General features: G+C 38.4%; 2 protein-coding genes across 4 annotated transcripts in view; one reads left to right on the top strand and one right to left on the bottom strand.

The window, feature by feature from the left end:
• Positions 1-6,590, top strand: part of LOC124160086 (solute carrier family 22 member 13-like) — a 48,921-nt gene extending 42,331 nt beyond the window's left edge. The window contains exons 9-10 of the mRNA XM_046535806.1: positions 4,092-4,267; positions 5,426-6,590. Of these exons, the coding sequence (XP_046391762.1) occupies positions 4,092-4,267; positions 5,426-5,675 (426 nt within the window). The 3' untranslated portion in view covers positions 5,676-6,590. The remainder of the gene's footprint in view (positions 1-4,091; positions 4,268-5,425) is intronic.
• Positions 6,591-11,736: 5,146 nt separating this feature from the next.
• Positions 11,737-24,806, bottom strand: part of LOC124160085 (heparan-alpha-glucosaminide N-acetyltransferase) — a 76,917-nt gene continuing 63,847 nt past the window's right edge. For all 3 annotated transcript variants that reach the window (XM_046535805.1, XM_046535804.1, XM_046535803.1), the window contains exon 13: positions 11,737-12,458. In XM_046535805.1, the coding sequence (XP_046391761.1) occupies positions 12,271-12,458 (188 nt within the window). In that variant the 3' untranslated portion in view covers positions 11,737-12,270. The remainder of the gene's footprint in view (positions 12,459-24,806) is intronic.

Below are 24,806 nucleotides of genomic sequence, written 5' to 3'. Positions count from 1 at the left end.
ATTTCAACAGAAATGCAATGCCTAAAAAACATCTGAACTTCAGTAAATGAAATACAGGTACCTATGTATAAGCAGAGAGCTTGGCCACTGCTGTGTGCATAAAAACTGGAGACAATGTCACAAAGTTGTACACATATGTAAAACCTGAAGCAGAATGCATGCAGGCAAGTGCAGTAGGTGATGGGTCCAGGTTAGGGTCAAGGGGAGGGGGGGGACCTCCCAGCAGGTGTGGGGGGGCACACAAAATGGCCATTTCATCTAGCGTAAATGGCATACTACTCATGGAAGTGGGCTACAGCCCATTCCCTCTCTCAATCCGACCATTGTGTGCAGTCAATTGAGCACATGGCCTAAAATGGCTGACTTCTGAAGTCAAAGGCAACTTGCCGTCATCAATAATGAACTCGATATAACACAGAGATGATCGCCCATTTTTCGCTCAGGATCAGCTGAAACCAAATCGACCATATTGTAAAAGACTTCGCAGGAATATGGAAAAATTCGAATACGCTACAGTGAAGTTTAATACTGCTTATTAAGCTTTAAAGAAGTCCATAAATGTTCATTTAATGTGTAATTCTATTTAAATTATTTGATGAATTGACAATTATCCGAAAATGCTATGGGTGCATGAAGCGCTTTTCAATATGGCTGAAGGGGACAATGGCTTAGAGGTCTCTATGAATATGTATAGGGAGTCCCTATACGCACTGTGATCGAACAGTTGTCAACTCATCAGCGGTCAAAGTGAAGTGTTTCTAGGTTTTTGGCAGTGTTTCTGATGAACTAATTTGAAAATAGTGTGTTAAATATATGTACATATTATCTTAACCGCTTAAGTCAACTAGGGCTTGGGAATAATAGGGTGCGATATTAATGGCCAAAAATACATTCATATATTGAGCTGTCATAACTGTTTAATTATTTACATCGCAGAAAAAATATAAAATACAGCAAATAAAGTTAATGTACTTCATTAATTGCTGATCACATCAAGTGAAATTTAATTACATTTAAAACCTCAAACTGTGGCAAATAAATTTACTCCACCTAAAGGATTGGTTATCAAATAAGATGATTAAGAATAATCAAATGCCTAATTAGTATTCATGGACTACTTAGAGCAGCCAATCAACAATCCCTCTACTCCATTCAGCACAGCTAACCTTGGCTTATGCCTTACCTAGGGCATAGTGAGCTAGCGGATGTCTTCATTGTTTTCAAACTCCTTGATATGTACTGGAGGCATGGTCTTAAGAATACTGACCCCCATGAAATGCACACCCTCTCTGAGGTAGCCACATTCAGTGTAAATTTCAAGACTATGATGTGCCTTGTGCCACACTGCTACCTTGGTTACTTTCATGGACAGATCCTCCTTTCTAGGGGTTCTTTGTTTTCACCCTAGATGGGAGCATGAAGTAACATGTGTGTATTGATGGAGGGTGATCGCACATTATTGGTCCAATTGAGTTCAGTCCTTCCAGTTTGCCTCCATCTCCAGCACATAACTTAGTAGCCAATGTCGGGCCATGCCCAGTGGATCTAGAGTAACAGGGGGGTGATGTAGACGCTCTGCGTTAGGCAATTGTCTCTTAATAAAGGGGACGATGCCATCTAGGCGGCATTCTCATATATACCGGCAATGTGAGTCCATCCTTCCCTGGGACATTACAAGGGGGTGAGGCAAGTTATTGCGTCGTTAGGTGAAGTCATACTAACAACAGGCAACCACATAAAATTTGTTATTAAATATACGTACACTAGCTGACCCGGCGAACTTCGTACCGCCTAAAATTCAATGAACTTATAGTTTAGTTGAACCATTTATAAATAAAGAGCGGCTGTATCGTTTAAATCATATTTGATTTTTTATAAATTAAATGAGAAAATATTGATGAAATAAAAATTATACGCATTCAGTTGTTGGCTATTTGTGTTATTAACCGTAAAAAAATGTGTTTAGGTCTAAGTCCGCAGCGTAAACTTGGCTCGTTCACGGGGCAGGTTAACGCAACGCTAGACCAACGCTTGACTGATGCTCAAAATAGTGTAATAAAAGCCCCTATGAAGCAGCATTCTTATCAAATACTTTAGGCGCGCTAGTTATAGCATCTCTGTTTGGAAAAAATGCACTGCGTAAACATGCTGCATGCGTAAACGCACCACGGTGTGCCCTACACATTCGGGTTTAATGTCTTGCATCAAGCGCCTTCTGATAAACAACAGTTTTTGTTTTGTTATCAGGCGCAAGATAAAGCGAATGAAGCTAAATAAAAATAGCGAAGCGAAGCAGGGACGCAGCGAGGGGGGGTTTTTGGGGGTTAAAACCCCCCCAAAAGCTCAGCTTTTTATAAAACATTTGGTTATTAATATTAGGGGGACGGATGAGTCACAAAATATTTAACTGTTCACACAGCCGCAAAACCTACCATTTTGAACCTTTTATCCTAAAAAAATGTCTGGGGAGGGCCCCCAAACCTCTCGCTTACCTTGGTGAGTTTTATATACCCTACAGACCCGCCAGTATTAGCTGCGCCTATCCTTAATTCCTAGCTGCGCCCTTGAAGCAAAGGAAGGAATACAGCGGATGGTTTACCGACTCGTTAACATACCACATATTATTTACCAAGAGAAAATCATGGGTTTTCACTGACACATGAGAACAAACATGAACAAACAAAAAAACTGAAAGACTGACCATGCGATTTGTTAATCGTTATCACGAATGCAACACGAATTGGAAATTGAATACGTTTAAGCTCAAAAGGGCATATAAGTTGGGATCATGGAATCTTCGGATTGAGAACTTCCTCATCTTTGAATTTTCCTTTGAGTATAGTGGCGTGAATCTCTTTCAATATCAGTTTTTTTAATAACCAAACACGTTCCGTTGTTTAGTTTTGGTTGGTTTAGGTTTCGAAAGATCATGAACACAGAGCCTACCTTTAGCTGTAAATCGTGCCGTGGTAAGCCAGGTGTGTCCAAGGACTTTCAATATTCAGATAGATAGTTGGTGGCTTCGTCTTCGTTTATTACAAAGTTAAAAGATTTGAATTCATGCAGAGTACACGGACATTACTGATAATCAACAATTGCTTGGAGATTTGTTTACACACACGGTAGTTATGTGTTTGTTGACAACTCAATTTGAGCTTAGCTTACCTCTAATTCAATTATTTTAATACTATTTTAATATTACTTTAATATTTTTAACATGTTTGAACATTTAAATTTTTTAAATATTGTTAAAAAGATCAGTCAATACATTAGTAAACGGGGAAAAAATCTTATTTTTTTGACCGTCTTAACAATCAACTCCTAAAAACATATCTCTAAAATAAAGTTGAATTTTTTGTGTGAACTTTTCCTATTTTTTAATGTCCTATATGTTATCCGGGGCTGAGACGAATCCAAAGAGCCTAATGTCACTAAAATCGGTGCAGCCGTTCTCGAGTTATAAGTGTTCTAACTAACACAATTTTCGACTTTCTTTTATATATATAGATGAGTAATTATGGGTGCAGGTGGGTGTATCTCCATATGGCACAACATACACGATTCGTTCATGGTAGCATCATACTCATGCTCAGTCAATTGATCCAAAGGTCATTTCACTTGGTGAGGGTAGAGCTCCCCCTCCCGAGCCACAGGCTCATGAGTAAGCATCACACGTTGAGGGCAGCTTCTTTCTCTCATATATGTATTGGCTCACACTTTGAGGATTTTTGTTTGGCTTCAGCTGGGATTTAAACCGCAGACCATTTGATCTGCAATCTACCCAATGCACTAACACAATCCCCTTCCTTCATTTTGAATCCTCTAATTTTTTAAATCACCTTTGTGGGCCCACAGATTTTTCTGGCCATGTGGTGTAAATGGTCACAAACATATTTATGCTATTAAACATGCTAATTAAATAAGTAGAATCTTTTTAAATTGCCAGTTTTTTATGGACCAAGAAATTAAAAATATCAATTTCATGTCAGGCAGCTGGTCTAATTTAATTGTGATAGTTTAAATTCAAAATATATCATTAGATCTCTTTTTAACCCTCACTCACTGTTGATGTTGAATCTTTCTGTGAACAGGAAACAGTGGATAAAATCCTTCCCCTGCTGGTTCTCGGTATTTTGTCATTTGCTGGTGGTGTCCTCTCGCTGTTTCTTCCTGAAACACTTGATCAGGAGCTGCCAACTACATTGCAAGATGGAGAGAACTTTGGAAAAGATCAAAAGTTTTGGGAATTCCCGTGTTGTGGAAAGCGGTAAGTACCTTCGTACATTGGTAATTTACGCCTATAGATTTTGCAGCAACTTAAATTCCTTGTTTTCAAAAGTCAAGAAAACTCATTTTATGAAAAAAAAATTTCCAATGCTGTGGGCAGATATTTAGATTTTGTTTTGCACAGATGTAAAAGTGAAACTGAGTGGAGGCTGCCTCAAAGTGTCTATGCATACGTGAAATAAGCCGTTTCCTATCGTTTGTCATGAACTGCACCAGCATAGCTGCAGGTTATTATATTGGCAGTGCATGCTCATTTATTATTAGCCTTTTAGTGTTGTGGGGTCCTTGTAAGGTTGCTGTAAACCTATGATTTTGAGAAACCCACAAGGAAACATCAATGCCAATGTTGGGGTGCAGACTGGCCGCTTGAAAACGCTTCAGTTCATGTGCTCCAGGAAGTGCGTGCGATTGAAAAGCACCCTGGGAAATGCACATCCCTCACTGCTGACAGTGGCAGCTGATTGACTGCCGTTATTAGCGGAGCCCCCTTATCCCCTCGCGCTCAAATGACGAGTCATGAACTCACATTGCCTTATCGTGCAATGGCATCTCATAGCTCATCGTCAGATTTTCATACTTTTACCGCTATTTAGGGGAACAATATAAATATGTACTTTGAAAGTTTAACTACGTTAAAACATCTATAATGTACAAAAAAGAACTCATATTTCACGAAATGTGTGACGCATTGGGAGGAATAAAAGTAGCGACAGCTGTGTTCTCGATGTTTAATAATCACTTCTTATTCCACTGTTCTGTGTTGATTACCAACTACGAAATAGTATTCCATTATCTGCCATTCCATTCAGAAAGAGCCACAGAAAAAAATTGAGAACATTCAGAAAATAAATTGAAGTGGTTAGGCCTCCCAAGGTTACCCCAACCACAGCTGCCATATCCGAATGCCGTGGATTTTAAATGAGTAAATCAGGTTGCCATGCCCTGTATAATAAAATTTTCTATTTCATACATATGTATTTCAAACCAGAATAAAAAGGGTCAATGCAGACAAACATGCAGGCCCTGGAATCCACTCTTCTGTTGCAGATTGAAAATTATTGCCGAATCACAGGCAAACTGGAAAGTGTTAGACACGTGGGTAGACTGTTTAATGCAACTTTTTTTTATTCCTTGGCAGCAATGCGGTTAAGGAGGAGGAGGTGGTTTCCCCGGTGGGGCAGCAGAGCAATTTCTACAGGGCTGGCTCAGGCCGATCGGCGAGGTCATCAGTGCGTGGTGAACTGTATCGCTCGTCAATGCTGTCCAGGAGCGCTTCAATGAGGTCAAGGAGAGCGAAGACAATGGCGGCGGTGGCAGTGGCAGCAGTGGGCACTAGTGCCAGCGAATCGCAGATAGCTGTGCGCACTAATGGAGACAGTGTTGTTTGAGTGCCCTTCTGCAGGAACTGTTGCCTCAGTTCCCATTGAAAGGAGCTAAAAGCATGCGGCTGTGATCTCAAAGAAACTGCACTGAAATCATCTCATCATTGTCATCACAATTTTCATTAATCCAGATCGATACCAAAGCTAAATGAGACATATCCCTTTTTTTTATCTGTAGCAGCTTTCTCTTGCCAATGTTTCGAGTAAATTCAAGATGTAAGCAAACAAAAAAGAGGAAATGGTCACAGAGGTATATAGCTCTGAAGAAACCTTGATTATTTTTACACCATTGACCGAGCAAATGTTTGCTCTAATGAGTATATTTTACCTTTAAAAAACCACGACACATAGATTTTGTACAAAATTTTTAATGTTTCAATTGACGGTCTTCCTGATGAGAAAATAAGTTGTTTTAAACCTCTTTCCCTCATTTTATCCTTTGGTATTCCATTTGTCTGTGCCTAGTCAGTCAGTGTTGTTGCTCCCACCACCAAATGGAACTCATACCTAATGTGACTCATAGTAGAGAATGATTGTAAGAAATGACCAAATGGATGTCCATTCATATTCTATGTAAGCAGAGGGCTCAAGTACATATGTATGTATTTTGTATGTTAACAGTAAGCAAGATTGGAATTGGAGTGAACTTTGAGAACTTCACCTCTTTCTCATTTGAGGATATCCTTCGTTTGGTGTAATTATGTGAAGTGAATTTTTGTACCAATGATTATTTATTTCCTATGTATTGAATGCTTGTAACAAATGAAAATCGATACTAGGTGAAATGGTTCAGGCAGAGATTTCCAAATGAGGAAATGGTGCAAATCCAGGCCACGATACTGTGCTGACGGATGGCATTGGCTCTGCAGGACACACCCACCAGTATCATGATATCAGATAAATAAAAACATTAAGATATGATTAAGAGTATTTGATTAGAATTACATAACTTCAACTGGTGATTCAATAAACCCAGCCATTACTAAGGTGTATTGCTGTTGGCTTCCCAAATCTTGCATGTCCTATTTGTCTTATATTGTATGACAAATCCTAGCATTGAAGTTGTCTTCCTGCCAGCTCACAATAAATACTAATCCCAATGAAAACAATACAGCAGCAGGCAGTCATGATTATCAGGTCAGAAAGAACGTGGAATTATGCAGCACACAGATATTAAAATTCCAGTTGGGAGGGAGAGCTCTTGAAGTGTTCCCTTGAATGAGCAAAAAGCCCTCGTCCCAATAGCGCTCACTTCATCCTTGGACAAATCATCTGCTTTGTAAAACAGTGAACATGACCAGTGAGTGGTGACAAGAATTGGTAAATGTAAATACCACATACAATTTATACAATAATAGAGGGTTCTCCAGTTGCTAAGTGCATTTGACATCACCCACCATACATTTAAATAGATTTACAGAAGCCGCTCCTTGCATCACTGATGGCATAACAACCTGGATTTCAACTTGGGGAAAGAAGCTATATGTAATTAGGGCCACTAACCAAAATATTTAGCTATTCATGATAACAAAATCTATCAAATTCTTAGTTTTTGATGCTATTCCTCACCACTCCAAAAGGCCAAAGGCCTTATGGCAAATTTATAGAGAATAAATATGTAAATGGATTGCTCCGGTCTCACCATAGCAGACACTTTTGCAAAACGATTAAAATGCGTGCAAAGAGACTGCAGGGATCGAGGTGCAATGTAATGAACTAAGGCCTCCATTGTGTACGTACTGATCTCATTTAACATCATACATATCGTGAACATCATCAGTCTTAAGATTGGCTAGATGCAGCACTCACTCCACTCTGCCACCATTTATTCATTACATTTTCAATCATACAAATTGCTTTTCTTTTATTTCCTTTTTAACTGTACGTATCACACAATGAAAATATAAGGAAGACATGCAGTCATCGAATTTCAGTGGAGAGGGACCAAACGGAGAAGGCTGGTTTGTTACCATAGTGACACGTGAGGCAAGGAAATTACTGCTTACAAGCCTGCTCACATAATTATTCCAAGTCACCAATTGTTCATTTTGTGAATTAAATGCTTTATAATATTCTAAAACACTCATACATCTCCTATGCATTTTTCCACTAAGTTGTAGCAATGTCTACATCTGCATAATATCCACAGGGGATAATTTTTGGATATTAAGAAAAGCGTAAGAGGTGGCTGTCGTATTCCTTGCCTCACTTTCTTTCCCATCCAAAGTCAGCACTTCCTCCTTCCTTTTTGTTCCCACAAACCCAACCCCCTAAAAGAAGTGCTGAAACATAAGGTAAGACTCGCTGTGAACGTGATCTTGCCAAGTAACGGATCCAATAATGGAAGTGCTGACGAGAGAAGGATGGCGGCTCCTGGGGGCAGTCGGCATGGGGATGGGAATGAAGCGACAATAAAGTGTGATTGCTCTGACATGTGAATTCTTCCTTATTCTGTGTGACTTCGGACGACGAGGAATAAGGGGCCCTGGCAAAGGACTTACAAAAGTTCCACCTCAAACAAAAATCTGTGTGCACTGCATGCGTTCCACCAGCAGGGTGGCAGCAAAGTTGAGAAATGAGCACAACTTGACTCATTATCATCAGCAACTTCTCCTTCGCGGGGGACGACAAGTATAAATTAAGCCCTCAACAATGGGGATCATAAGGGTTACCCATTTGCTCTGCCACCTTCACGATCTCTTCTCCTTTTCCACAAACACTTGGGGTGCATGGCTGAGGAGATAATGTGATAGGTGAGGGTGAAATTTCTCTAGATTGAGAAATTGGAGAAAGTGAAATGCACGCATGTAGTGACACTTCCTTTTCCAGGGTGCCCTCCTCATCGACATCCAACAATTGTCAGGGCCTCAACGTCACTATAATTACTCAACTTTGCTGAATTGCAACTTTCTGAATGGCATTCTCAAGAACTTTACATAAATTCTACACAATGTTCAAGCACCAAAAATTTCATAACCTTTTTCCAAGCCGGTTAACCCATTAGTGCATATTTAATTTTTTTCTGGGCTCCAGTTGGCACGTGCTACATTGTGATACCATATTAAGTTCAAATGGATGTCTGTCTTCACCACTCCACAATTACATATATGATTTGCCTCCTTGATTATATCGACTTGAGAAGCATTTATGTGAGACATGGAATCATCATGGAGTTATCCACAGTTTATACAAAAACCAAGTAGTGGAGGTAAAATCAGGGCCCAGCTGTGAAGAAGCAAGAATTAGGAAAGGAGTGAGACAAGGCTGTGTTTTGTCACCCGTAATTTTCAACGTTTACATTGAGAAAGTCATTAATGAAATCAAAGAAAATGCCTTGGGAGTGAGAACCCATGGAGAAAAAATTAGCAAACAAAAGATTTGCCGATGATTCAGCCATCATAGTAGAAACAGAGAGAGTTTGAAAATTATTGAGGTTAATATGGGTAGGGTAATGGGGAAATACCAGCTGAAATTGAACACGAAGAAAACCAAGATAATAATAAATTAAAATAGGACAGCAGAAACTGGTATAGGTGGATGAATTCTGTTATTTGGGAGGCAGGATTACTAGTGATGGGAGGAGCAAGAAAGAAATTATCAGCAGAATAGCCCAGGCGAAGAGAACATTCCACCAAAAGAGAGACCTGTTTACAGTGGGAAACTTAAATATGGAAGTAAAGAAACAATTTAAAAGAACCTACATTCGGAGTATGCTCCTACATGGAAGTAAGAATGGACAATGACAGTTATGCAACGTCGATGTAGACGAATTGTCGAGGGACAAGTGGATAGCAAGAACGGAAAAGGAAAACCTCAAACAAAATATATTGGAACAGATAAAGAAAGATGTGAAAGAGAATAAATATGTAAAAGATGTGAAAAGATGAGCTGATAGGAGAACTGAGTGGAGAGCTGCGTCAAACCAATCTTAGGATTGTTGACCAGTGACGATTATGATGATATTTTTATATAAAATAAATAAAGTTTTTGTTTATAATGTTATTTGGGCAGCTATTATTTAGTCTGTACCATAAATATCTATGTACTAATTATCATAGCTAACAACAAATGGCTTGTGGCACATTGCCTGCCACAACACGGAATAAGACCGGTGGATTGTGAGGTGTTCGACTACCAATCGGACAGCCCACGTTCGATTCCCAGTGCCAGGCGCAATTTTTACTGTCTCTTTTCAGAGAAAATCAAAAATGTTCGAGGAAGTTCCGGCGTGGTGTTCGAGAGAGTTCACCGCCACTATACAAGCAAGCCATCTCGGCTACCAAATCAGTCTGTAATTTGAAGTGGCATTAAACGCTCCTCTGCAGAAACCTCAAAAGTGTATCATTCAGTGTAGCAATTGCTACAGGCTCATTAAGCGTTTTAAATGATTTTATCATATGTAAGTACAGCAGACGCCCCATTATCCAGCAGCGGTTTATCCGTACTGCGGCTTATCCATGCAATTCTTCACTGTTTTCCACGATCTTTATAAAAAAATTAATCGGACAGAAAAGCACCAGGATATTTGCATTTTAATGCTAGGCTACGCAGGGCTTATAATTTCCATGAGATCCCCTTCGTAAATAGAAATTTTTCTATTTCCTTTTTGACAAGGAATGTTTCATGTTTATTTGGACGTCTGCTCATGCATGCAGACGGCGATCAGCAGTGGGGAAAAACCTCTTGATTGAATTTAGAAGATTCTTCAATGGTTGACCAATCGCAAAGTGAGATAAATATTGTCTACAATCTATGATTCTATATTCCATATTGCAAATGCACAATTATCGCCGTAGGAATGGAATAATAGCAGAAGTGTAGGCAGCGGAGGAAGTGAAAGTAGAGACAGCATGATTCATAGCCAGGCATTCGCCTGCATAGTCCAATTGCCAAAAGTCCTGCTCTCCCATAAGAGCTGCTCTGCGATGAGGTGATCGTGTGCCCATTACCTACAAGGAAGCTCAGTGTTTACGTTATATAAACATCAGGGAGCACGATCACGTTCAGTGATCACAGAACCACATTCCGCTGTAGTTGCATATGTACTGGGCAACTTGCACGAGACGTAACTAAGCAACATAGTGTCAAACATAGTAGTTTCCGACGTCGCACAGTGGTTTTGAAGCACTCGTAGAAACCACTTTCCTGAATCCGTGATCTCACAGACAAGGGTGCACGGTTTTTGGAAACCAGGCATTTCACGGAGCAGAAGGAATATGAGTACAATCACGTTATCGCTGCTAAAAAGATCACAGTCGGGAAAAGAGAGCTATGAATGATTCCGGAAAGCAACATAAAATAACAGACAATATGCATAAAAATTATATTAAAATGCTTGATTCACTTGAATTATGAAAATTACATGAAATATATGAGAAAGTCAGGATTGTTTGTGTTTTCCGATTACAATTCGCACCCCCTCTGCCCATCATTAGCTCATTTGGATATTCCATTCGGAGGACATGCATACGCTGCATCCAGCAAAATCTGCAAGTGGAATTTTTCCTATTTGCCATTTGTCTGATTATTTTTTCCTAAGGATACACTAATGTATTGATTTATTATATGAAATAAAAGAAGTGTCCCATAAAATATACCGTACGAACATTTTTATAAATGTTTATGTTTCTCAAACTCTGCCCCAATAATACTGTAGGAAGAAAAAAAAAAGAAACCTTTTATTGTTTTCTAGTAATACCTGTCTAAAATTCCAGCTTACATAATATACTTTTCCTAATGTACATATGTAAGTTTTAAATGAAGTTGAAATGGCTCACAAAATAAGGCACACAAATCAATATACAAGTGAAATTTTATGGCACTCCACCATAAGAGTACCATTGGAATCACATTTGGCACGCTTTGAATAGGCCACCCAAATGATCAGGGGAGGTGGTGATCCAATCCCAGTGATACGTATTGGAGGCTATGCTTAAGAATCAAGCGCAATATGGAATTCAAACCAAAGGTCTTCTATCCAATGACACAATCATTGAAACAGCTCTATACCACACTGTATCACACAACAGCAAGGATTATGCTAAAATTAAAAAAATGAAATGTGGAATACAAATATGAAACTTGACTTTTATTGCAAAATAAATTTTTCACCACCCTGCAATCATCTTCAAATAGATTTATCTAATTGAAATAGACCATTTTCATAAGTTATAAATAAACTTACATAGCAAATAACCTTGATATAATAAATTAAATGCAAATGATCAAAATAAGTTCTTCGAGTCCAATGGGCATCTGAAGCACACAAAAATGCTGACATTAACCTTTACACCTTTCATTGTATTGCATTAGCTTGATTAGGTGACATTTTGTTTAAGGATGATGTCATGACATATGTAAAATGTAAGATGCAAAAATAAAACTCACTTTCTTGCATTTTGTAGAAAACAGGAGCTGTTGATGTAATAATACGAAAGTTGACTTATATTTGACATAATTAAAATTAAGCAGCAATAAGTCAAAATAATTATTCTTGGAAATACATAATGCGATTGTGTTTAGAACCATGTGTAAGCACCAAAGAAACTTTTGCTAGGACGCAATTAATTTTTTTATACATTCAGTAAGCAGTCTTCAAAAGTTAAATAGAAAGGAAGAATTTCTTCCGGAACAACATGAAGGCAATTAACACCCACAGACCAGTCCCCCAAAGTGCTTCAATGGTGTTGATGAAGTGGGTGTTCATGGGTAAACCAGGGAATTTCCAATGCCACGGAAACAAGTCATAGGCCAGAGAGTGACCCACATACATTATGGTTGCATTCATTCCTGAAAAGTATGGAAACGGAAAGAAAACTCAAATCCTTTTCAGAGTACATACACTAACATGGCATTTTTCTTCTGGCTGCACTGAATGCTGAGAGACACGTGAGCCCATGAGTTACGAATGGCATTCACACATGCCCTTGCAACCACATTCAAAATTAATAATCATGCTCTGAGATTTTGCCTTCTGAAAACCACGCTACTGTTTCTTATTTATGCCTTGAAACACCACTTGTCCCCTTCTTACTTATGTATGCCATTCGCATACATAAATACGTTAAACAGGTCAATAATCCATCTCTCAGGTTCATAAAATTCTTTCCTGACTAAGCCAATGATTGATACATACATACAACAGAAGAATACTAGATTCCTTTACAGTCCCTCTCATAAAATTTTCCTATTAAATCTTTTGTACAATAATGTTTTTGAAGTTTGATTAAGTTAAAGTGAAGTTGATAGTTTGAAGTACTACCGCTTTCAATAATATTCACACTATCTCTAGATTCATATTTGGACTAACCATTCATATCCCTCGAAGAAAGAATGAAAGGGTGCTACCAATGGTGAAGGGTGCTACCAACAGTGAAGCTGCCACCGGGGCATATCCACAAATTATGGAATGTGCTTTGTATACAGTGGACTCTAGTTAATACGAACAATGCTAACGTTTTCGTTTTTACGAAGTAAATCGTTGGTCCCCACAAAAAGGCCCATACAACCTTTAGTAAAAGAAACGTCAATAAAAAATTTATAACCTCATTCCAGGTCCTGGTTATAAAATCAACTTCATTATGAAGTTCCATGGGTAATCAAAGGCATAGAGGTGAATCATTGTGCTATGTTTAAGTTCTGCTTGTGCTCTGTGCCTAAGAGTGTCAATAGGGAAATTGCATACTTTTTATAAACAGTATGCTGAGATACTACAGTAAACACTTAGTACCACAATACACTTTTTTCCGCTTAAAATTCAGTTGGTACACTAGAAAATGACTCCCAAAAGTCTCCCGAGTTTCGCGGGCTAAAAAATACTTCCCCCACTAATCTTAGGCCGTGACGTCATAGTTCAGTAGGAGTCCAAGGGTGCGTTCCGAATCACGCATCATGCGCATCAACGCATGACCTTGATGCAGCCGTTCCGAAATTGCATCAAGGCATTGATGCGCTTATGCTGATGCGTGATTCGGAACAGCTTGATGTGATATGAGCGGGAAGTATTCCACCGTTCAAAATACCTGCAGGCACCAGTGCTGGAAGATAGTTTGGGTTAAGTGATAACACAATGATTGATATACCAAAATTTAATATGCATAGTACTTATGATAACGAAAAACGTTTATTGATGCGTATATTAATGCTTAATTATATTCATTACGGTCGTTCGAAAGTTCCAAGCCGTGATTTGCAACTCCTATTTACTTAAAATAGTGATAGACTGAGCGAATTGACAGGAATTTGTGCAGCTAACTCGAAAAACGGTCAATAAGGAAGCGTAGTGTATAATATATCTCAGCCATCAGTGAGTTTTACGGGTCAAATTGTTTTGAAGAGACGATTTTTACGATCAATAGTACGTAGATTTAGCTGCAAGACATCAATTTATGGCTTTCCGATAAGATATACCACTGGAAAAGAAATTTTTTTCATAATAATTAGGAACAAATACTTAAAACCTCGATAAAATTTTCACAAATGCTTTTTCATACTGCATATATAATGCTTATGTGGCGTTACGTCGTAAATCTAGTTGATTGTTCACGTAAGCCCAGACATAGGGAAAACTTCAACCGTCGGTCACAAACTGGATCAGGGAAAGACTCCACAAACAAGAAAATCAGCTCACAAGAAAAAGGTTGCCAAAAAATTTACGAGTTATTATCGTTCGATATCTATTCAATGTAGAGTATTCAAATCAGAAGTATTACATAAAACAATGATGATAAGTAAAGATGCCATGGCAAACATTACCAAAAACTAATACCAGCAGTGTAATTTTTCTAAGTTCGGCCAATGTCCCACTAGCCATCCATTCACCACCAGCACCCAGAGAGAAGAGAGCACGACGAGACAGGATTTGAGGGGAGGGATTTTTCCAGGGAGTGGAGGGGTAAACAGGGCGAAGTCTTGACTGCTGAGTCACTGCCCCTGTTGACCAGCTGCTCCGCAAAACATCATCCCCTGGGTTTGAGTCAACAGCATACCACCCAGAATTTTCCCCTCAAACTTCTGGGTTTGAGACATCAGTCGAATCAGAGGGATATTCATTGGAACACATGGAGGGGGAGGACATAGTGGGGTGAGGTGTTGGAGGGAGAGAGAGTTGTGATAGGACTATGGTAAAACTTCTCACTCCAAAGTGCAATACTAAGGCCATAGCACCGATTTCCCCTTGCTTGCCAAGGAGTAAGTATTCCTCCGCAGTAGTCCTATATAAGTCTTGGATTGCAGGTAGGCTGGTTTCGGGGCTGGTTTCAGGGCTGTTTCCGGGGCTGTTTCCAGAGGCTGATTTTCCGGAGGCAGGATTTTCCGGAGACAGGATTTTGCGAGACAGGGCCTTTTGCTACAGGGCTTTTGCGCAAAAATCCTTTGCGCGAAAAACCTTAGCGCGAAAAGTCCTTGGTGGGAGAAGTTCTGCGGATAAGTTCGGAGGAAGTTCGAGGAATTTCTGGGGGGGGTTACCAGAAATTTTGGGGAGGGGGGAACACTAAACCACACTTAAAAATAAACTCCAAGACATTTTTATTTAAATATTCTACCGCTTGGTATTAAGGTAGGTTTTCATGGAGTATTCCAAAAGTCCCCCTGCCCTCATGGACTTCCCTCCTAAATTCACAACTTCACCCTTTCCATGTTACCTAAAAATCCTGTTCTCTCCTTTGTTTACCAACATTCTATCCTCTAATAGTGTTTTCAACATCCACTCCCAGCTCAGTACTCGCCTTATCCACACCTCCTATCTCCTTTGAATTCTATCCAGTAGCTGCCTCTCCTCACTCAACATGCCTCGCACTTTGACCTTCTTTCTTCTCTCAGTCCACTTCACTTTCTCCTTACCCACATCTCGAACACCTCCAGTCTCTCCCATTCTCCTCCCTAAGTGCCCATGTTTACACACTGTAAAGTGCTATACTCCAGATCAAAATGTTACAAATATATCAACCAATGTGCTGTCTGTAAGCAAGCTAGTTAAAAAGACACAGCTGCCTTGTTTTATGAATCTGGGTACAGCTTATTTGATGCCAGATCTTTGGAAGTAAAAGGAGTGATCTAGCCACTAATTTTGAAGAAAATGGCATATGTTGTCAAGATATGAAACAATATAATTCAGAAAGTAAAAGTAATGCAACTTGTTAAGTAGGATTGACTGTCAAAGTAGTAGAGGACTGTTTACTATGTCTGTGGCACAAGAGTAGCAGACTTGTGACAGAATAACATGCAGGTTATAATGTGGTTGTTAGTGGTGTGGATTGTTCCCGAATAATAAATTTTAGCCTTGTATAGCATATGTTGATGGCAAGTTAGCAAGATCCAAGCCCAGTAACTGCAGGTGTGGAAGAGCCATGTTGCGTTTAAAGGAGAACATGGCTGAAATAAAGAAAAATTACAAGTGGTGCATTGTTCCTCTGTGCAATAACACCCCAGAAAAAATTTTCATCTGCATTCCCACGGAGGAAATTAGAAGAAAAGCCTCGATGCATGCCGTCTGTCGGGATGAGCGTTACGGAAAAATAAGAGTATAATAAACGGAATGATAAACTCGTGTGCTATGTGAGCGAAGATAACTTTAATAAATAATATTTCCATATTTCATTGACTGAATAACTTGAAACTGAGATTTTTCGATAATTCGGCCGCTGTAGAATAAAAACTCAACTTCTCAACAAAAATCGAGATAGGTGTTTCTCGATGGTTACGATGGACTCAAATTATTTATGGCACTTGTTCAATTTCATTTACGGAAGGACATAGAAAATTCCATGATGTTTAAAATCAAGGGAGGAAATATGAAAATATAGAGCAACGTTGATCCTCATGCATTCGAGTGCCAGCCAAGAAGACAGCGTTTTCTTCTACTGTCGGCGTCAAAATGATGTGCCGCTGTACTTTGCAAATTTATATCCTGGCTTCACTGCATACTACAATAATGAACTATACGTCATTTTAAAGGAAATTTTATCCTAAATTCTGATTTATTTTATTATAAAAAAATTGAAAAATGTAGACACGGCCAGTGCAATAAATGACTCCGCGCACCGAAAAATTAGCCGTTTTGTCAACTTCATAAAATTTGCAACTCAACCTAAGGAAAACTACTATGTACGTCTAAAGCATTCATCTTCCACATTAATTTACACTCATCAGTGCGGATTAATAAAATGGCTTTTGGGTATTTTTAGAACTTATATTTTGTTATAAATTAATGAAAATATTTAAACATTATCTTGTACAAGTATCTCCCATAGTTTACCCCGAAAGATAAAGGAAGTTGTAGATGGAAAAAGAATGGAATCCAGAGGTGGTCACAAAAAATGAATCGCAGCATTCTTTGATTTTATTTTACGCCGTTGCTTCCCAGCCGGCACAAACCATCAAATTTCTTTTTGGCAGCTGGATGTCATCCAGATGCAAAGAGTATGAGTACATCCTTTCATATAGATGCCATCCGTATGCAGGACCGCTGCCGAGGGGATGCGGAAAAGAGATACCGAGAGGATGCACGAACAAGTGCACGAATGTGCTGCCATCTAACGGCCGAAAATTGAACTCGGTCGAAATAGCTTTTCTGTATTGCTTACTTGGTTCTCTCTATCTCAGGATTGTTTTAAACAACTCAGGATAAATCAGAGCACGTTTATTTCATAAGTATAACTTTAATGACTCTGCATAACACAAGAGACAGACAAACACTGAACTACACAGGAGGAATACAGGCGTACACAATACAGCATATGAGAACTTCAGTACAACAATGCTATCCATCGGAGTCCAAAACAAACGCAAAGTTCAAATCCAGGAGAGTAGAGGCCAATGAGTGAGCAAGGGTCGATACCGGGAGATTAGTCAAAATTGCTGCAATGGTCAGAATTAAAAAAAGTCACAATAAAACACGCCTGACGCAACACTCATTCTACGAGGCCCCAACACGTCGGGAAAAGGAAAGATGGCTACCAGACAACAAGTCCATACCTACTGCTGTAGTCATTGGCAGTTCCGTATATGTTCGTGAAAATTTTGAATACAGTGAATAATTATAATAATAATAATTCTTAATATTTTATAATAATTAATGCGAGGATTTGCAGATATTATTAAGTATTAAACCACATCATGAAAAGTATGGCATACATAGGCGCAACTAGCAAAGGATGGCAAAGGGATATTTGGTACCTAGCGCATCCTGTCACACATTGCATCCACTTCACATACAGATGCAGTATGGGCTGTGCCGGCTGGGTTGGGATTAATTAATTTCAATTTTGCCAATGGAGCTATTGAAGACACATTAATTTTCATTCATCTCTTACTTCTGACAATAACCATCAACGATCCTCATTATATTTTCCTTCTTACATTACGCTAGACATTCATCATAGAAAATTGGAGTAGAATATACTGTAGTATGCATTGCTGTATTGCCTGGTTCAGAAATTATCATACTCGACTCGATACTCGCGAGTAATTTTCAACTCGACTCGATATCAAAAAGTGCTACATGCACATCCCTATTATACTCCGAAGGAGCAAATGCAGACTAGGGAGCCTGTGACAGGTATATGAGAGACATTATAGATAATGATAAGATATTTTCAATAAAAAGATAGATATTAAAGGAGATACTTTTATTTTAAATTTAAACATGAGTGCTAATATTCTAAAGTAATACCTATGAGGTAACACCACTTTTCAGGTATGTTCTGTTTTGAAATTTAGCTATTATATTTTAATTACATAGTGACGATATGAAAGATGCTTTTGCCAACTGATTCTTTCACAGATTAATATTTTTTTAAGTGGTTGTCTTGTTGCTTGGAATAAGTGATATTTTTCTTGGAACCTATGGTGTCAGAATCGATGGAATCGGTATCGGTAGAATCCGAATCGAAATGTCAGAATCGGAATCGGGATTGGAATCGATAAAATTTTGGAATCGACCCTTCACTAATTTAAACATTATCTTGTCCCATAGATTACCCCGAAAGATAAAGGAAGTTGTAGATGGAAAAAGAATGGAATCCAGAGGTGGTCACAAAAAATGAATCGCAGCATTCTTTGATTTATTCTACGCCATTGCTTGCTTTTCAGAAAAAGTTGAGTCACAAGAGGAATGTTCCGCGGCCCTTGATTTGGAAACTGTGGAGATAGAGGAAGACGTGTGGATCAGCAATTTCCATTTAGTTGGTTGTCAGGATAAACCAAGGATCCATTTAAAGATTGTCCGGCCATCGTATAAAGATAGGACTGATGTGCACCACAGGGGAAATGGGATGTTTGAGGGAAAGTCAAACCCAAAGGTGCCCAAAGAATGTGCAGTTCTATGTTGCTCTTATTTCCCCAGTTAAAACCAAATGGAAATTGGATTGGGATGATATTTTCACCATGGGTTCCAGTGATAGTGAGAGTGCCGGTGATCATGGTTATCGTCGAAGGTCATCCCTCTAGGATTTATGATACGGAATTTTTAAGTGACAACCGATCGCAATGACGATGAGCTCGCCTTTAGAGTAGGTTTCAGATATATCGTGAGAAAGGCTCCCAAAATGTATTAAAGACTCTGTTTGGAAAATATTCACATTTTAATGCTACTTTAGGAAGGCTTTCATTACAAAAGTAACTTCTTAACACCTGAAGACGTTGTGTTTATTATATTGATCGAAGTGCGATTGACCGATTCTTTCTGCAGAATAGGAAGTGGCTTCGGGGTTTTTAGTCACAAGATGGTAGATTGTGTTGGAAGTTAGTCTACATTATCGCTACTAAATTGAAACATTGATAGTCTGGCTTCCTCAGAGCTTCCTGTCGCCCTCCAGGCAAGGTATTTTTAAGCTGAAAGTATCATCGACAGCTTCGAGGTGGAAATAAGTTCACCATAAGACTCTCTACCGGACTGCCAAAAGAATACACATTTCACATGAGTATACGCTTTCGCCAATATTATACGCAAGTCTCACTTTGTTATGAACTATAAAACATTTCAGATGCACATCAGCTACCTTTCCATTTCTCGACATCGACTTTCCGCGCCGACGAAGTCTACAGTTTCACTAAAATACCCTGTTATCATGATGGAATGAGTAACAGGAAGCTTGCTAGGATCAGCCTAAGAATAACCATATTCCTTCATCTTTACGCAATCTATCGCTTTCAATGGAGGAGAAATAGATCAAATAATAGCCCTGAAGTCACAATGAACAACTCCGATACGTCTGCACTTCAATAAATGAATCATAACCACGCCGTCGCATGTATTCAAGTATGCAACCTCTACTATGGCCGTGCCGCCGTGCCTCCTCGTACTGAACTATGACGTCACTTTTCTACCAGCCAATCATCAGGCGTTTTCGATTCTCACTTGCATTTGAAAATTCTCGTGAACTTTGATGCATTAAATATCGCAAACCACGTCATAAAATAATAAAAAAAACTTTCACCGAGGTATGCAAACATATATTTTTATATAATTTTGGGGCTATTGATTATATCTGAAATATATGCAAGTTCCCTATTATGGTTCTTTCATCGGTAGGAGATACTTAAGTAACCACCAAACATCATATTCATATTATATATTATAAATATAAATAAGCTTCATTCCTGTGGAGTCATGGTGACCCACACATTACCAATGGTATTTTGGCCATATGATAAGTCCTCTTACAACGAACATTCGACTTTCAGAGATATGAACATTGAAAAAGTTCAAGTGTGCCCAAAATTTCAAATTTGTAGGCTATGGAGTTGGTTGATGTGACACTTGCACTGTGAGCACAGTCTGAACAAAGTATGAATGGGTTCGCTTTGAAGGGAGGGACTGTACAACATTTCACCCGTTCTTCCTTCCCCCCGACAGCAAATTTTTTCGGCTCCAACCGCGTCGCACACCAGGTGGATCAGTTCACAATCGTGAGTTAACTACAGTTGTAATGCAGAGTTGCATCCTGCAGGTTAATCACAATTTTCCATGCCTTGTATGGGTTTATCAACTTACGAACAAGGTCTCAGAATGCCTCTTGTTCCTATATAATGAATAAATACAGTAAATCCTTGTAGAACAAGGATTTACTGTATTTGTTCATTATTTAGGAACATTACACATAGGAACTAACTTCCCAAAATTTTTCGTGACCAATTACTAAAAGTTTGAATACTATGATTATCTATTGAATTAAAATTATTTATCATGATTTAGGGTAGTCAAAATGATTTCAACTACCATATAATGAACAAATACAGTAAATCCTTGTAGAACAAGGATTTACTGTATTTGTTCATTATTTAATCACGTACATATATCATTCACATTACTCTGAGGCTATTCCGCAGCACGACTATAAGTACGGAGGTTGAAGAGACAAAAGAGAAGGAATTTTGGAAAGGTATGTTTTTATGCAATAGCTCCTAAAAGAAATGCTTATATGAAGTCCGTTATTACGAACCTCTGGTTTTGCAGCCGCGTGAACTTTGTAATAAAAAATTTTATTGCACTTGTTGTGGAGACAGCAGGCGACGCGAATGAATATTAATAAACAAAATAAATTTCATAGTTTTACTTATTAAGCACCCAGTCTATCAAGAAGAAAACACACCACAGCAAAATCACGTGTGAGCCTGATTAAAACGTTCAAAGACATGGGTGACATCCACTTCGGCCTTAAGTGTGTAATTATTAATGGCTGTCGGATTATTTAAGGTGAAAGAGCTCATATTCCAATTAATAGCTATCTAGTCCTTAGAGTTGATTGCATATACCCACTAGAAGAGAAGCGTTGGTGCTTTTAATTACGTAACTTCCCACAATTTTTTGTGACCAATTACTAAAAGTTTGAATACTATGATTATCTATTGAATTAAAATTATTTATCATGATTTAGGGCAGTCAAAATGATTTCAACTACCAGTGTATTTGGTTATTTATTGTGTTGTTGATACTATGAGTAGGAATTTTACTCAACAGAGATTTGATAATAATTAGCTACAAGGACACGAAGGCACAACCACTGCCATTTCCCCTGCTTATTTCCTCTGCGTGAATCAGTCTGCTTAGAAATGAATGTGTTAACTTAGACAAAGTCATTACTTTTATAAATTCTGCCATTTAAAAGATTCAGTATTAACTTTTTCTTGAGTCAACTGTATCCATTGTGTTGATGTTAGGCATCCATCTTTTACAAAATAAAAAAAAGCATTAATGATAACTTCAAAATTGAAACCTCCCAGAACTTCACAGCAACAATCGTGCCAGCAATAAACACAATCTTCTACAGGGCCTTGTCTTCCTGTTATTATAAACGGCGAGTCCAAATAGCAATCTAAAAAGAGGAAAAACCTCGCCACGGAGCCCGATAGGAAACACTCCGAAGGTCCAACGTGTGCTTGAACGTGGGTTTCCTCATCGCCAGCGCATTCCATCCGCCATGGCTTTTGCCTCTGGAGTAATTCGCATCCATTCTCATTGGCTCTTGGCTTTGGCTCAAAATGCTAACGATTCAGGTTTGCTCTGTGTTCCACTCTTCAAGTTTTCATGGTCTGGCTCCATCAGTATAACAGGACTTGTGGGTGTCTACACATTATTGAAAACGATAGTACACACAAGAAACTTTGGACTACATATTGGAAATACTTATTGAAATAATACTACATACAGTGCAACCTCGATATAACGACACCCCACGGTACACTAATAAACACTCGCTATAGCGAATTGTCGCTTTACCGGAGGTGGAGCAAGTAATAGCCAATATACCTGTTGCGAACAGATATACAGGAACAGGAGTGGTGCGGCGACAGATAAACATCTATCCGATAAACGTAAGCATAAATCCAGACGAAAGGCGATGTTTTTTTGCATCACTAAATTTCCTTACTCAAATAACGACTGACTATTCAAACAATTTATAAGCACCGCACTGAATAAAAATCGTGCAAAGCATTGTTTCGTCAATCATTATATTTATCGAACGACAATTTACCACATAAATTTAAGACTGAGCACTCCATTAACTTCATTTCTAACAGATCGCTAGCAATTACAGAGGTTATGGAGTCTTGATGAAAGTCTTCCGGCGGTGAAACCCTCGCTATGGCGAGAGCCAACGCCGAAAGGGTCTCGTAAAAACGAATTTTTAACACGCTTATTATAGGGTCAATTGACGGTGCATCGGCTATCTCTCGTTATAGCGGGGGTGTCGCTATAGCCCGTACTTGCTTTAACGAGGTTCCACTGTAGTTTACTATTCATAAGGATCTTTACAAATCTGAAAATCGAAATTATCAAGACCTATTCTACTCCTGATATAAATATCAATTCAATAATCATGCATTAAGGCCTTTTAAAATTAATAAAAATATCCACTTCTTACATTTCGGAAATCAATGTTTCCATCATCAGGCACGAGGGTCGTTCATTAAGTCAATAGAATCTCCAAGACATTGCACTCTAAGCATAAAAAATTAATGTTGACTAGAAAGTAGCACTCATGACTCGTCAGCTTTTAAAGTTTCAGCTGTATCCATCCCATAGTTTCATTGGTGTTGCCGATTGTAGAGAGGTACTTTCATTTGTTTATAAAAATGGACAAAATTGAGTTTTGTGCAGTGATAAAAAACTTGTTTTTGAAAGAGTTAACGTTGAAATATAAGAGCTAACTTGAATGAAGCTTATGGAAGAAGCTGTGTTTCAAACTGCTTCCCATTGGGTAAATTGAGTGAAAATATAGATGTGTATGCAAAAAATTGAACATTGCTCCAGATGCTTGTAGGAAGTGTCTACCCCTAAAATGATTTATAAAATCCAAGATAAGGTTTTAAGTGCTAGACGAATCAAAGTGTGTGGTATAGGTAAGGCCAAAGGCATATCGTTACGAACAATTGCTTTAATTTTGCACAAAATTTTGGGTGTGAAAAAAATATCGGCAAGATTGCTGTCAACGCATTTTCTTATATGTATTGGAGAATAAACGCAATCTTGTGGTCAACTCAAAGGCTGTTTTGGAGCTTTTCCTTCGCAATCCTGAGAATTTTCCGCATCAATTCATAACTTTTGATGAAATATGGATTCATCACTACATTACAGTGACCAAATAACAGGTAAAACAATGGAATTTTGAAGATGAATGGACTCTGAGGCAGGCGAATATGATGAAATAGGCTGGCCAAGTCATCGCAACGATATTTTGGAATGTATGCAGAATATACATTGATTGATGGGAAAAGGGAAAATCAATAACAGGACAGTATTATGTATCACTATTGGACCTGATGATGGTAGAAATCAAGAAAAGCGCCCTCATTTGCAGCAGAAAAAATTATTCTGTCAACAAGACAATGCCTATTTTGGGGAGATCCCGAAATTATAGTTTTTGGACAGCTTAAAATGCTTGGAATAATGCTTTAAAAATTTTGCATGGTTGCACATATGTTCAGAATCAATAGCCAAAATTATAGAATTAAAGTTTCAATTACCGTATTTCTCTGAATATAGTCCCCCCCCCCCTAATTTTGAGGCTTCAGTTTTGGGAAAAGTTAAAAAAATGCGTTTGAATATAGTCCCCCCCCTTTACTATTACCACGGGCATTTTAGGAAAAAAAGGGGGGACTATATTCAGACATATACGGTATTACAAAATTCACAGTATTTACCAGATTTGGCCTCCAGTGACTTTTTCTAATTTCACAACATGAAGAGATGGCTTTTCAGACAAAGGTTTACCCCTAAGGAAGAGGTCATCACCCAAACCAATGCCTATTTTAAGGAGATCCTGAAATTCTACTTTTTGGATGGCTAATAATGCTTCGAAAAATGCTTTAAAATTTTTATATGGCTGAAAGAGTACTAAAATGAAAAATATAAAAAAATTGACCCAATTTAATTTGTTTTCATACCTTTTTCTAAAGACTTTTTGAATGACACTCGCGTAATGCATATTCTTCCAACTCCTATAAAAACGTAGAATGTATTTCAAATTAAGACCATGCACCATCATTTAGTTAATCGCCAATAAAGATACTTGAAATCTATAAATCAATCAATTAACGTATAGATATTTAACAACATACACAATGATGTTAGTTTTCATTATAAGTGTATTAAGAGTCCTTACAGGACTTGGAAGAATTGCAATCCCAGAAGATGTA

Source organism: Ischnura elegans, chromosome 6 (assembly GCF_921293095.1).
Source record: "Ischnura elegans chromosome 6, ioIscEleg1.1, whole genome shotgun sequence".
Taxonomy (NCBI): Eukaryota; Metazoa; Arthropoda; class Insecta; order Odonata; family Coenagrionidae; genus Ischnura; species Ischnura elegans.
This window is presented reverse-complemented; position numbering and strand designations above follow the sequence as displayed.